Here is a 13,540-nt window from a genome sequence, read left to right on the forward strand (position 1 = left end):
TGAGCCGCCCGCGTGGTGTGATGACGTACGAGCCGCCTGCGTGGTGTGATGACGTACGAGCCGCCCGCGTGGTGTGATGACGTACGAGCCGCCCACGTGGTCAGCTGTACGAGCCGCCCACGTGATGTGATGTACAAGCCGCCCGTGTGATGTGATGTATGAGCCGCCCGCGTGATGTGATGTATGAGCCGCCCGCGTGATGTGATGTACGAGCCGCCCGCGTGATGTGACGACGTACGAGCCGCCCGCGTGATGTGACGACGTACGAGCCGCCCACGTGATGTGATGTACGAGGCCCCCGCGTGATGTGATGTATGAGCCACCCGCGTGGTGTGATGACGTACGAGCCGCCCGCGTGATGTGATGTATGAGCCACCCGCGTGATCAGCTGTACGAGCCACCCGCGTGATCAGCTGTACGAGCCGCCCGCGTGATGTATGAGCCGCCCGCGTGATCAGCTGTACGAGCCACTCGCGTGATGTATGAGCCGCCCGCGTGATCAGCTGTACGAGCCGCCCCCGTGATCAGCTGTACGAGCCGCCCCCGTGATCAGCTGTACGAGCCGCCCGCGTGGTGTGATGACGTACGAGCCGCCCGCGTGATCAGCTGTACGAGCCGCCCACGTGGCTGAGATGCTATTTCAGGGTCGGCAGCCGCCTCCTGCGCCGGGGGGACGGGCGGAGCGGTATCATCAGACGTCACATCGGGATTGTTAGTTGCTTTTTTGGTTAGGGGATTCTTTTTTTAAAAAAACATACATCTGTCCAATACGTAGAAATTTCCTTCATCCGGCAGAAAAACACGTAAATCCGAAGACATTAAAAAAATAATTAAAAAGAGAGAGATGGGTGTAGTAATAGAGAGCGGCGCGATCCTCCGCCGGCGCCACCTCTGGGATTGGTAGCAGCAGAAGCACCGTGTATACTCAGACTCCTCCGACTCTGTCCTCTCTGGGTTTCTCAATAGTCTCTTGTGTGCCCCAGTTTTGGCTCTCGGGGGCCCCCACCTAGGAGGGGCACTCTCTGGTGTTGTGCGCCGCCTCTGCTTGGTGCTTCAGGTCGATGGGCTGGCGAGATGGCTGGGCACTAAGCAGGACCAAGTTTTTGATGCATCCAGTGATACCAGTGGAGAACTTTCCTCCTGTCATCAGCTTCACATTGGGGGCGCCACCTGGAAGCAGGGAGAGATGTCAGGAAATGGGCCGGGGGTCACCGAAGAAGCCCCGCCAGACAGTGATCACCGGAGAGGCCCCGCCAGACAGTGATCACCGGAGAGGCCCCGCCAGACAGTCAGTGATCACCGGAGAGGCCCCGCCAGACAGTCAGTGATCACCGGAGAGGCCCCCGCCAGACAGTCAGTGATCACCGGAGAGGCCCCGCCAGACAGTGATCACCGGAGAGGCCCCGCCAGACAGTCAGTGATCACCGGAGAGGCCCCGCCAGACAGTCAGTGATCACCGGAGAGGCCCCGCCAGACAGTCAGTGATCACCGGAGAGGCCCCGCCAGACAGTCAGTGATCACCGGAGAGGCCCCGCCAGACAGTCAGTGATCACCGGAGAGGCCCCGCCAGACAGTCAGTGATCACCGGAGAGGCCCCGCCAGACAATCAGTGATCACCGGAGAGGCCCCGCCAGACAGTCAGTGATCACCGGAGAGGCCCTGCCAGACAGTCAGTGATCACCGGAGAGGCCCCGCCAGACAGTGATCACCGGAGAGGCCTCGCCAGACAGTCAGTGATCACCGGAGAGGCCCCGCCAGACACAGTCAGTCAGTGATCACCGGAGAGGCCCCGCCAGACACTCAGCGGCTGCAGAAAGGCCCCGCCAGACGCTTAACGACCGCAGAGAGGCCCAACGGCCGCACAGAGGCCCCGCCAGAGACGCTCAACGGCCGCACAGAGGCCCCGCCAGACGCTCAAACGGCCGCACAGAGGCCCCGCCAGATGCTCAACGGCCGCACAGAGGCCCCGCCAGACGCTCAACGGCCGCACAGAGGCCCCGCCAGACGCTCAAACGGCCGCACAGAGGCCCACGCCAGACGCTCAACGGCCGCACAGAGGCCCCGCCAGACGCTCAACGGCCGCACAGAGGCCCCGCCAGACGCTCAACGGCCGCACAGAGGCCCGCCAGACGCTCAAACGGCCGCAACAGAGGCCCCGCCAGACGCTCAACGGCCGCACAGAGGCCCCGCCAGACGCTCAACGGCCGCACAGAGGCCCCGCCAGACGCTCAACGGCCGCACAGAGGCCCCGCCAGACGCTCAACGGCCGCACAGAGGCCCCGCCAGAACGCTCAACGGCCGCACAGAGGCCCCGCCAGAACGCTCAACGGCCGCACAGAGGCCCCGCCAAGACGCTCAACGGCCGCACATTGGCCCCGCCAGAACGCTCAACGGCCGCCCCGAACAGAGGCTCCGCCAGACGCTCAACGGCCGCCCGCACAGAGGCTCCGCCAGAACGCTCAACGGCCGCACAGAGGCCCCGCCAGACGCTCAACGGCCGCACAGAGGCCCCGCCAGACGCTCAACGGCCGCACAGGAGGCCCCGCCAGACGCTCACACGGCCGCACAGAGGCCCCGCCAGACGCTCAACGGCCGCACAGAGGCCCCGCCAGAGACGCTCAACGGCCGCGCCCGCACAGAGGCTCCGCCAGACGCTCAACGGCCGCACACAGGCCCCCGCCAGACGCTCAACGGCCGCACAGAGGCCCCGCCAGACGCTCAACGGCCGCACAGAGGCCCCGCCAGACGCTCAACGGCCGCACAGAGGCCCCCGCCAGACGCTCAACGGCCGCCCGCACAGAGGCTCCGCCAGACGCTCAACGGCCGCACACAGGCCCCCGCCCAGACGCTCAACGGCCGCACAGAGGCCCCGCCAGACGCTCAACGGCCGCACAGAGGCCCCGCCAGACGCTCAACGGCCGCACAGAGGCCCCGCCAGACGCTCAACGGCCGCACAGAGGCCCCGCCAGACGCTCAACGGCTGCACAGAGGCCCCTCCAGACGCTCAAACGGCCGCACAGAGGCCCCGCCAGACGCTCAACAACCGAAAATAGGCCCCACCATACGCTCAATGGCCGCTCAGAGGCCTGCCAGACGCTCAACGGCCGCAGGAAGGCCCTGCCAGATGCTCAACGGCCACACAGAGGCCCCCGCCAGACGCTCAACGGCCACACAGAGGCCCCCGCCAGACGCTCAACGGCCACACAGAGGCCCCGCCAGACGCTCAACGGCCACACAGAGGCCCGCCAGACGCTCAACGGTCACACAGAGGCCCCGCCAGACGCTCAACGGCCACTGGAAGACCTAGATAACTTGGCCAATCAGTGGGTTAGGATTTACAGGGAGATCACATATCTCAGCAGAGAAACGCGTGGAGCAGCCGGTCAGTGGAGGATGGTCCAGGACGCGGGCAGCACACCGCGCGTTTACTGTGGAGATGCGGCAGCTGAGTTATCCCACAGGGGTTGCAGAGGGTCTCACTTACCCACGTATATTTTGCTTTTCGTGTCCACCATTACATTTGTGCCCGGCGAGTGTCCAGTCATCACTTCCTCTCCATCAATGTAGACTGAGCCAGACCGCCCCTCCCTGCCGAGAAAAAACGTTATTAATGGGACCCCATGTCCACAGTCTGTGCCGGGTCATCTCCATCTATCCACGGCGGGCCGCGCTGCATTCACATAAGGCTTTCTTTTGCGTCATGTAGTAAATCACAGTAAAGACGCCTTATGTGATCAGTGCGGACACGAGCACAAGGGGAACCATGGGACTGGTCTGTGATGCCTCGTCTCACCGGGGTGGCAGTGATCTTGTGCCATTCTCCGTCATTGATGGGGTCCTCGGTGGTCATATTGGCCTCGCCGCTGCCCAGCTGGTATCTGTGAAGGGTGAAAGGGAAGGTTGGAGCAACGAGAAGACACCAGATGCAGACGGTGCAGACGGCCGTCCCTCTCACCTGAACACCAGGTGTCCGCGCCGCAGTCCCAGGCTGATGAAATCCCTCTCTCTGCCTCCTTCTTTCTCCTCCTATCATAGAAACAAGTAATGATGAGCATCTGTCAAGCACAGAGGGCGGCACACTCCCGGGGCGACATGCAACCGGGGCGGCACACTCCCGAGGAGGCCCACACCCGGGGCGGCACATTTTCGGGGCGGCACATTCCCGAGGAGGCACACACCCAGAGCGGCACATTTTCGGGGCGGCACATTCCCGAGGAGGCACACACCCAGAGGGGGCACACCTCCTGGGGCAGCACACCTCCCGGGGTGGCGTACAACCCGAGCGGCAAACACCAAAGTGGCGCACTCCCATGGCGGCACACTCCCAAGTGGCACACACCCAGAGCAGCACATTTTTGAGGCAGCACACTCCCGGGGAGACACATTTCCGGGGGCGGCACACTCCCGCGGAGGAACACACCCAGAGCGGCACACCTCCTGGGGCAGCACACTCCCGGGGTGGCGTGCAACCAGAGTGGCAAACTCCCAAGTGGCACACTCCCGGAGCAGCGCACACACCCAGAGCGGCATATTTTCGGGGCGGCGCACTCCCAGGGCGGCACACTCCCGGAATGAGCCGACACTTGTAGAATTATACAGAAAACCTGCAGATGATCATACTCGCATCACCACGGGCTTCCACATACCAGCCATTAATATTTGCTTAGGATCATACTCCAGGCAGAAAGTGCCCAAATCCCTGAGTATATGTACAATAAAATATACATAATACTGCATGGCCCTACACGGATCTGTAATGCCTATATACATACACCGCCACTTATATATATGTATATATATAGCCAGTGCAGAGAGAAGAGGTTTCCATCCTTATATACAAACCCCATTTGTCCAGTTTTCTTCTATTTGTGGTGTCGTGACCTTCTGGAACATTTCACACGCTGAGGCCTTTAGCGTTTGAGCTGCAGCTCTTGGGTCTCTTGCATTCTCTCTCAGCATTGCAGTGTGACTATGAATTTGTGGGGACGTCCACTCTTGGGAAGATATCAGTTTTCTTGAACGATTTCTGTAGAATGATGGACTCCAGTTTGCTTGGACTCGGCCTGATACCCACATTGATGGCAGTACCTGTCACTGCTGTCTCTCCTCGTGGCATAGTACAGTAGTATCACTCTCCTGTCTGCTCCAGACCAGCAAACTGCCAGAACGTCTGCTCTTATAGAGCTGCTGATGACCCATTAGTGCCTTTCATCCCATTCCCTGCCCCGGCTGCTTCTTATCCTCCATTACTTCATCATGGGTTGGATTTTTTTGGATCACATTTTTGTCTTATTACATCCTGATTCTTAATCCATGAAATGCATAAGGGGTGACATTGATTTTTCTCATGACTTCACACAAGTGTGACCGCAGATCAGGAAGACCCCAGATCGGGGCTGATGGACTCACCATTCCCTGCCACAGAATCACACCGTCCTCAGACCTGGTCCGCAGCTCCAGCTCAATGGTTTCTGGAGAGTCCGGCCGGCTGGAAGAAGCAGCAGATGTGAGATATGTAAAAGTCATCACACCCTGCGCCCCCCCCCGGCCCCCAGCCTCCCCACTACCAGCCTCCCCTACCTCCTGGGGAACGTCTGTCTTGGGAGAGTAATGTAAGAGTCCCCGGAGAAGAAGGATCCGTACACCCCCGGAGCGTCTGCAGAGTAAGCAGAAACAAACAATCTCATTGGCTGAAGTGGTGGCGGGAACCTCTCTGAACCAATCAGGGAGAAAGAAAGAGGATCACAGCCAATCAACGAGTAGAAGGGGTGGGAAAACTCAAGATACAGATCATAGGTCAGGAAATGGAAAGATTGGATCCTGAAAAGCAGATTCTGACATCTCCGCCCTCAGGACTCGGACACCTCGGTACCGCACAAGGCAGCCGATGCCGACAATGAGAGAAGGACCAGAAATGGAGGAAAGACGAGAAGAAAAGAAACTGGGGATACAATACCGTTCCCCCCACTCCCTTCCTGCACGACGTCATCCAGATTTGTCGATGCTGCTCCTGTACAAGTGCAAATAAGCCGATTACCAGAGAGACACAGGCAAAGCCGAGCTCCTACCTACCCAACAGGCCATGTGTGGGGGCGAGGGAGCGTGTATGGGGGGCGAGGGAGCGTGTATGGGGGGCGAGGGAGCGTGTATGGGGGGTGAGGGAAGAGCGTGTATGGGGGTGAGGGAAGAGCGTGTATGGGGGTGAGGGAAGGAGCGTGTATGGGGGGTGAGGGAAGAGCGTGTATGGGGGGCGAGGGAGCGTGTACGGGGGGGGGCGAGGGAGCGTGTACGGGGGGCGAGGGAGCGTGTACGGGGGGCGAGGGAGCGTGTACGGGGGGCGAGGGAGCGTGTATGGGGGGCGAGGGAGCGTGTATGGGGGTGAGGAAAGAGCGTGTATGGGGGTGAGGAAGAGCGTGTATGGGGGGGCGAGGGAGCGTGTTATGGGGGGGCGAGGGGAGCGTCGTAACGGGAGGCGCGAGGGAGCGTGTATGGGGGGGCGAGGGAGCGTGTATGGGGGGTGAGGGAAGAGCGTGTATGGGGGTGAGGGAAGAGCGTGTACGGGGGGCGAGGGAGCGTGTACGGGGGGGCGAGGGAGCGTGTATGGGGGGGCGAGGGAGCGTGTATGGGGGTAAGGGAAGAGCGTGTATGGGGGGGGCAAGGACAGTGCGATGGGTGTAGGGAGTAAGTAACTATGGGGGGCGAGGGACAGTGCAAAAAGAACAAGTATGGAGCGGTGAGGACCCCCTCGAGGGAGCATGTATGGGAGGAGAGGACAGCGTGATGGGCTTGGGAGTGTGTATGGGGGGCGAGGACAGTGTGACGGGCTTGGGAGTGTGTATTGGGGGCGAGGGTGCGTGTATGGGGGCGAGGACAGCATGATGGGCTAGGGAGCGTGTATGGAGGCGAGCAAGCGTGTACTAGGGTGAGGGAGCGTATATGTGGGCAAGGGGGCGTATATGGGGGTTGAGGGGGCGTGTATGGGGGGTGAAGACCGCATGATCGGCAAGGGAGCGTGTATGGGAGGCGAGGACAGCGTGACAGGTGAGAAAGTGTGTATGAGGGGCGAGGGAGCGTGTATGGGGGCGAGGACAGCATGAAGGAGCAAGTATGGGGGTGAGCACAGAAGCGATGGGTGGAGAGGCCATGTGTACAGCGGGTGAGGACACTGCGAGGGGCGAGGGGACGTGTGTACAGCGGGTGAGGACACTGCGAGGGGCGAGGGGACGTGTGTACAGCGGGTGAGGACACTGCGAGTGGACGTGTGTACAGCGGGGTGAGGACACTGCGAGGGGCGAGGGGACGTGTGTACAGCGGGTGAGGACACTGCGAGGGGCGAGGGGGACGTGTGTACAGCGGGTGAGGACACTGCGAAGTGGACGTGTGTACTGCGGGTGAGGACACTGCGAGTGGGACGTGTGTACAGCGGGTGAGGGACACTGCGAAGTGGACGTGTGTACACGCGGGTGAGGACACTTGCGAGTGGGACGTGTGTACAGCGGAGTGAGGACACTGCGAGGGGTGAGTGGACGTGTGTACAGCGGGTGAGGGACACTGCGAGTGGACGTGTGTACAACGGGTGAGGACACTGCGACGTGTGGACGTGTGTATAGCGGGGTGAGGGACACTGCGAAGTGGACGTGTGTACAGCGGGTGAGGACACTGCGAGTGGACGTGTGTACAGCGGGTGTGAGGACACTACGTGGAGCGATGGGACGTGTGTACAGCGGGTGAGGACACTGCGAGTGGACGTGTGTACAGCGGTGTGAGGACACTGCGACGCGTGGACGTGTGTACAGCGCGGGTGAGGACACTGCGAGTGGACGTGTATACAGCGGGTGAGGACACTGCGAGGGGTGAGGGGACGTGTGTACAAGCGGGTGAGGACACTGCGAGTGGACGTGTGTACAGCGGGTGAGGACACTGCGAGTGGAGTGTGTACAGCGGGTGAGGACACTGCGAGGGGTGAGTGGACGTGTGTACAGCGGGTGAGGACACTGCGAGTGGACGTGTGTACAGCGGGTGAGAGGACACTGCGAGTGGACGTGTGTACAGCGGGTGAGGGACACTGCGAGTGGACGTGTATACAGCGGGTGAGGACACTGCGAGGGGTGAGGGGACGTGTTGTACAGCGGGTGAGGACACTGCGAGTGGACGTGTGTACAGCGGGTGAGGACACTGCGAGGGAGTGAGTGGACGTGTGTACCAGCGGGTGAGGACACTGCGAGTGGACGTGTGTACAACGGGTGAGGACACTGCGAACAGTGGACGTGTGTATAGCGAATGAGGACACTGCGAAGTGGACCGTGTGTACAGCGGGTGAGGACACTGCGATGTGGACGTGTGTATAGCGGGTGAGGACACTGCGAAGTGGGACGTGTGTACAGCGGGTGAGGACACTACGAGGAGCGAGGGGGACGTGTGTACAGCGGGTGAGGACACTGCGAGTGGACGTGTGTACAGCGGGTGAGGACACTGCGAGGTGGACATGTGTACAGCGGGTGAGGACACTGCGAGTGGACGTGTGCACAGCGGGTGAGGACACTGCGAGTGGACATGTGTACAGCGGGTGAGGACACTGCGAACGTGGACGTGTGTACAGCGGGTGAGGACACTGCGAAGTGGACGTGTATACAGCGGTGTGAGGACACTGCGAGGGGTGAGGGGGACGTGTGTACAGCGGGTGAGGACACTGCGAGGGGTGAGGGGACGTGTGTACAGCGGGTGAGGACACTGCGACGTGGACGTGGTGTACAGCGGGTGAGGACACTGCGAAGTGGACGTGTGTACAGCGGCTGAGGACACTGCGAGGGGTGAGTGGACGTGTGTACAGCGGGTGAGGACACTGCGAAGGTGGACGTGTGTACAGCGGGTGAGGACACTGCGAGTGGACGTGTGTACAGCGGGTGAGGACACTGCGACGTGGACGTGTATACAGCGGGTGAGGACACTGCGAGGGGTGAGGGGGACGTGTGTACAGCGGGTGAGGACACTGCGAGTGGACGTGTGTACAGCGGGTGAGGACACTGCGAGGTGGACGTGTGTACAGCGGCTGAGGACCACTGCGAGGGGTGAGGGGACGTGTGTACAGCGGGTGAGGACACTGCGAAGTGGACGTGTGTACAGCGGCTGAGGACACTGCGAGGGGTGAGTGGACGTGTGGACAGCGGGGGGAGGACACTGCGACGTGGACGTGTGTACAGCGGAGTGAGGACACTGCGAGTGGACGTGTGTACAGCGGGTGAGGACACTGCGAGTGGACGTGTGTATAGCGGGTGAGGACACTGCGACAGTGGACCGTGTGTACAGCAGGTGAGGACACTGCAAGTGGACGTGTGTACAGCGGGTGAGGACACTGCGACGTGGACGTGTGTACAGCGGGGTGAGGACACTGCGAGTGGACGTGTGTACAGCGGGTGAGGACACTGCGAAGGTGGACGTGTGTACAGCGGGTGAGGACACTCGCGAGTGGACGTGTGTACAGCGGGTGAGGACACTGCGAGTGGACGTGTGTACAGCGGGTGAGGACACTGCGACGTGGACGTGTGTACAGCGGGTGAGGACACTGCGACCCAGTGGACGTGTATACAGCGGGTGAGGACACTGCGAGGGGTGACGGGACGTGTGTACAGCGGGTGAGGACACTGCGAGTGGACGTGTGTACAGCGGGTGAGGACACTGCGACGTGGACGTGTGTACAGCGGGTGAGGACACTGCGAGTGGACGTGTGTACAGCGGGTGAGGACACTGCAAGTGGACGTGTGTACAGCGGGTGAGGGACACTGCGAAGTGGACGTGGTGTACAGCGGGTGAGGACACTGCGAGGAGCGAGTGGACGTGTGTACAGCGGGTGAGGACACTGCGAGTGGATGTGTGTACAGCGTGTGAGGACACTGCGAGTGGACGTGTGTACAGCGGGTGAGGACACTGCGAGTGGACGTGTGTACAGCGGGGTGAGGACACTGCGATCGTGGACGTGTATACAGCGGCTGGACGGACACTGCGAGGGGTGAGGGGACGTGTGTACAGCGGGGTGAGGACACTGCGAGTGGACGTGTGTACAGCGGGTAAGGACACTGCGACGTGGACGTGTGTACAGCGGGTGAGGACACTGCGACAAGTGGACGTGTGTACAGCGGGGTGAGGATACTGCGAGTGGACGTGTGTACAGCGGGTGAGGACACCTGCGAGTGGACGTGTGTACAGCGGGTGAGGACACTACGAGGAGCGACGTGGACGTGTGTACAGCGGGGTGAGGACACTGCCAGTGGACGTGTGTACAGCAGGTGAGGGACACTGCGAGGGGACGTGTGTACAGCAGGACAGCAGGTGAGGACACTGCGAGGGGCGAACGTGGACGTGTGTACAGCGGGTGAGGACACTGCGAGGGGCGAGGGGACGTGTGTACAGCGGGTGAGGACACTGCGAGGGGCGAGGGGACGTGTGTACAGCGGGTGAGGACACTGCGACGTGGACGTGTGTACAGCGGGGTGAGGGACACTGCGAGTGGACGTGTGTACAGCGGGTGAGGACACTGCGAGGTGCGAGGGGGACGTGTGTACAGCGGGTGAGGACACTGCGAGGTGCGAGGGGACGTGTGTACAGCGGGTGAGGACACTGCGAAGTGGACGTGTGTACAGCGGGTGAGGACCAACTGCGACAGTGGACGTGTGTACAGCGGGTGAGGACACCTGCGAGGTGCGAGGGGGACGTGTGTACAGCGGGTGAGGACACTGCGAAGTGGACGTGTGTACAGCGGGTGAGGATGCTGTGCAGGTGTTGCCAGTTGCTGCCGTGTAGTCAGACAGTCCTGGGCAGTGGGTCATGCGGACACTGTGTGCCTACCCGTGATGCAGGGGCGGCCTCACCTCGCTCACCAGTACGTTCCGGAGAAGCCGTCCGGGCAGTGACATCGGTCCTCCTTGCAGGTACCGCCATTGATGCAGGGGTTGTGGATTTGGCAGCGGTCCTCGTGCGCTTCACACCGGTCACCTAGAAGGGGAGACATTTCTTGTTTGCGGTTTTCTGAGCGGCGGGGTCGTCTGCAGCGTTATTTTGCTGTATGGACCGCGTTATGGTGGCGGCCCCCCGATTGTCCTGATACGGCCCCCCCAGATGAAGACCTTCCTGCTCTCACCTTTGAAGCCATGGTGGCAGTGGCACTGGTACTCGGACTCTCCGGTGGGCACGCAGCGGCCGCCGTGCAGGACAGGGCATGCGGTCACACGGAGAGCGGTCGTAGCACTGACTCACACTGTGGCTCTCTACAAAGCTGTAGGAAACGTCCACTTTCTTGCCATTGATGGAAACCTGGAAAAAAGACAAAAACACATCAGGACCAAGAAGCCGGAGCAGTGACCCCCTTTTTTCTCTGCGGACCCCCCAGCCCAGAGCATTACCCGGTGCCCCGTGCACTCACTTCTCCAATGCAGCCCTGATACGGCTGAGTGACGTTGATGGCGGAGGGGAGGCTCACAGAGCGCTCCACCCCCCCCCCAGGTACATCAGGGTCTTCAGGTTGAGGCCGAGGCTTTTTCCAGGAGACGACCTCTTAACAGCGGGGGCTGAGTCCACCTGCAGCGTGCCGTCCTTGTGGATTCTCTCCGCAGAAGCTTTGTGCCAATGTCCCAGGGGAAACAGGCTCCGCACTCCGCAGAATTGCCATCCCTGTGATGAAACGGGAGGTCACCGCCTGCAGACTTATATAATGTGTGTGCTGGGAGGGGAGATGAAGCTGGCAGATGTGACCAGGACCAGCCGCTGCACCTCGGGGCTCAGTGATTACAGGCTGGAATTACACAGAAGAGGTGGCAGACTGCGGGGGGGGGCGGCGGAGCAGAGTGGCAGACTGCGGGGGGGCAGTGGAGCGGAGTGGCAGACTGCGAGGGGGACGGCGGAGCAGAGTGGCAGACTGCGGGGGGGACGGCGGAGCAGAGTGGCAGGACTGCGGGGGGGGAGCGGTGGAGCGGAGTGGCAGACTGCGGGGGGGGGGCAGTGGAGCGGAGTGGCAGACTGCGGGGGGGGAGCGGTGGAGCAGAGTGGCAGACTGCGGGGGGGAACGGCGGAGCAGAGTGGCAGACTGCGGGGGGGACGGCGGAGCAGAGTGGCAGACTGCGGGGGGCGGCGGAGCAGAGTGGCAGACTGCGGGGGCGGCGGAGCAGAGTGGCAGACTGCGGGGGGCGGCGGAGCGGAGTGGCAGACTGCGGGGGGGGGGGGCGGTGGAGCAGAGTGGCAGACTACGGGGGGGACGGCGGAGCGGAGTGGCAGACTGCGGGGGCGGCGGAGCGGAGTGGCAGACTGCGGGGGGGGGCGGCAGAGCAGAGTGGCAGACTGCGGGGGCGGTGGAGCGGAGTGGCCAGACTGCGGGGGGGACGGCGGAGCAGAGTGCAGACTGCGGGGGCGGCGAAGCGGAGTGGCAGACTGCGGGGGGGGGGGCGGCGGAACCGGAGTGGCAGACTGCGGGGGGGGCGGCGGAGCAGAGTGGCAGACTGCGGGGGCGGCGGAGCGGAGTGGCAGACTGCGGGGGGGGGGCGGCGGAACGGAGTGGCAGACTGCGGGGGGGGGGCGGCGGAGCAGAGTGGCAGACTGCGGGGGGGGGCGGTGGAGCGGAGTGGCAGACTGCAGGGGGGGGGGCGGCGGAGCGGAGTGGCAGACTGGAGGGGGGGCGGTGGAGCAGAGTGGCAGACTGAGGGGGGGGTGGTGGAGCAGAGTGCAGACTGCGGGGGGGGGGCGGTGGAGCGGAGTGGCAGACTGCGCGGGGGGGGGCGGGCGGAGCGGAGTGGCAGACTGGAGGGGGGGCGGTGGAGCAGAGTTGGCAGACTGAGGGGGGGGGGTGGTGGAGCAGAGTGGCAGACTGCGGGGGGGGGCGGTGGAGCAGAGTGGCAGACTGCGGGGGGGGGGGCGGTGGAGCAGAGTGGCAGACTGCGGGGAGGGGGGGCGTGTGGAGCAGAGTGGCAGACTGCGGGGGGGGGGGGGCGGTGGGAGCAGAGTGGGCAGACTGCGGGGGGCGGCGGAGCGGAGTGGCAGGAACTGCGGGGGGGGGGCGGCGGAGCCGATGTGGCAGACTGCGGGGGGCGGCGGAGCGGAGTGGCAGACCTGCGGGGGGGGTGTGGGGAGGCCGCGGAACGGAGTGGCAGACTGCGGGTTGGGGGGCGGCGGAGCAGAGTGGCAGACTGCGGGGGCGGGCTGAGCGGAGTGGCAGACTGCTGGGGGGCGGCGGCGGAGTGGAGTGGCAGACTGCGGGGGGGGGGGCGGTGGAGCTGAGGGGCCAGGACTGCTGGGGGGGGGCGGTGGAGCAGAGTGGCAGACTGCGGGGGGGGGCGGTGGAGCAGAGTGGCAGACTGCGGGGGGGGGGCGGTGGAGCAGAGTGGCAGACTGCGGGGGGGGGCGGTGGAGCAGAGTGGCAGACTGCCGGGGGGGGGGGCGGTGGAGCAGAGTGGCAGACTGCGGGGGGGGGGGGGCGGTGGAGCAGAGGGGCAGACTGCGGGGGGGGGGGCGGTGGAGCAGATGGCAGACTGCGGGGGGGGGCGGTGGAGCAGAGTGG

The 13,540-nt window shown here is 63.2% G+C and overlaps 1 protein-coding gene across 1 annotated transcript in view; it reads right to left on the reverse strand.

The window, feature by feature from the left end:
• Positions 1-765: 765 nt before the first annotated feature.
• The window catches only part of HSPG2 (heparan sulfate proteoglycan 2), a 281,820-nt gene continuing 269,045 nt past the window's right edge, over positions 766-13,540 (reverse strand). The window contains 14 exon segments of the mRNA XM_075328538.1: positions 766-1,170; positions 3,485-3,591; positions 3,798-3,878; positions 3,956-4,026; positions 5,410-5,488; positions 5,581-5,656; positions 5,957-6,010; positions 7,387-7,400; positions 10,875-10,989; positions 11,135-11,204; positions 11,206-11,307; positions 11,417-11,491; positions 11,494-11,628; positions 11,630-11,664. Coding sequence (XP_075184653.1) covers positions 1,007-1,170; positions 3,485-3,591; positions 3,798-3,878; positions 3,956-4,026; positions 5,410-5,488; positions 5,581-5,656; positions 5,957-6,010; positions 7,387-7,400; positions 10,875-10,989; positions 11,135-11,204; positions 11,206-11,307; positions 11,417-11,491; positions 11,494-11,628; positions 11,630-11,664 — 1,178 coding nt within the window. The 3' untranslated portion in view covers positions 766-1,006.

Source organism: Anomaloglossus baeobatrachus, chromosome 11 (genome assembly GCF_048569485.1).
Source record: "Anomaloglossus baeobatrachus isolate aAnoBae1 chromosome 11, aAnoBae1.hap1, whole genome shotgun sequence".
NCBI lineage: Eukaryota > Metazoa > Chordata > Amphibia > Anura > Aromobatidae > Anomaloglossus > Anomaloglossus baeobatrachus.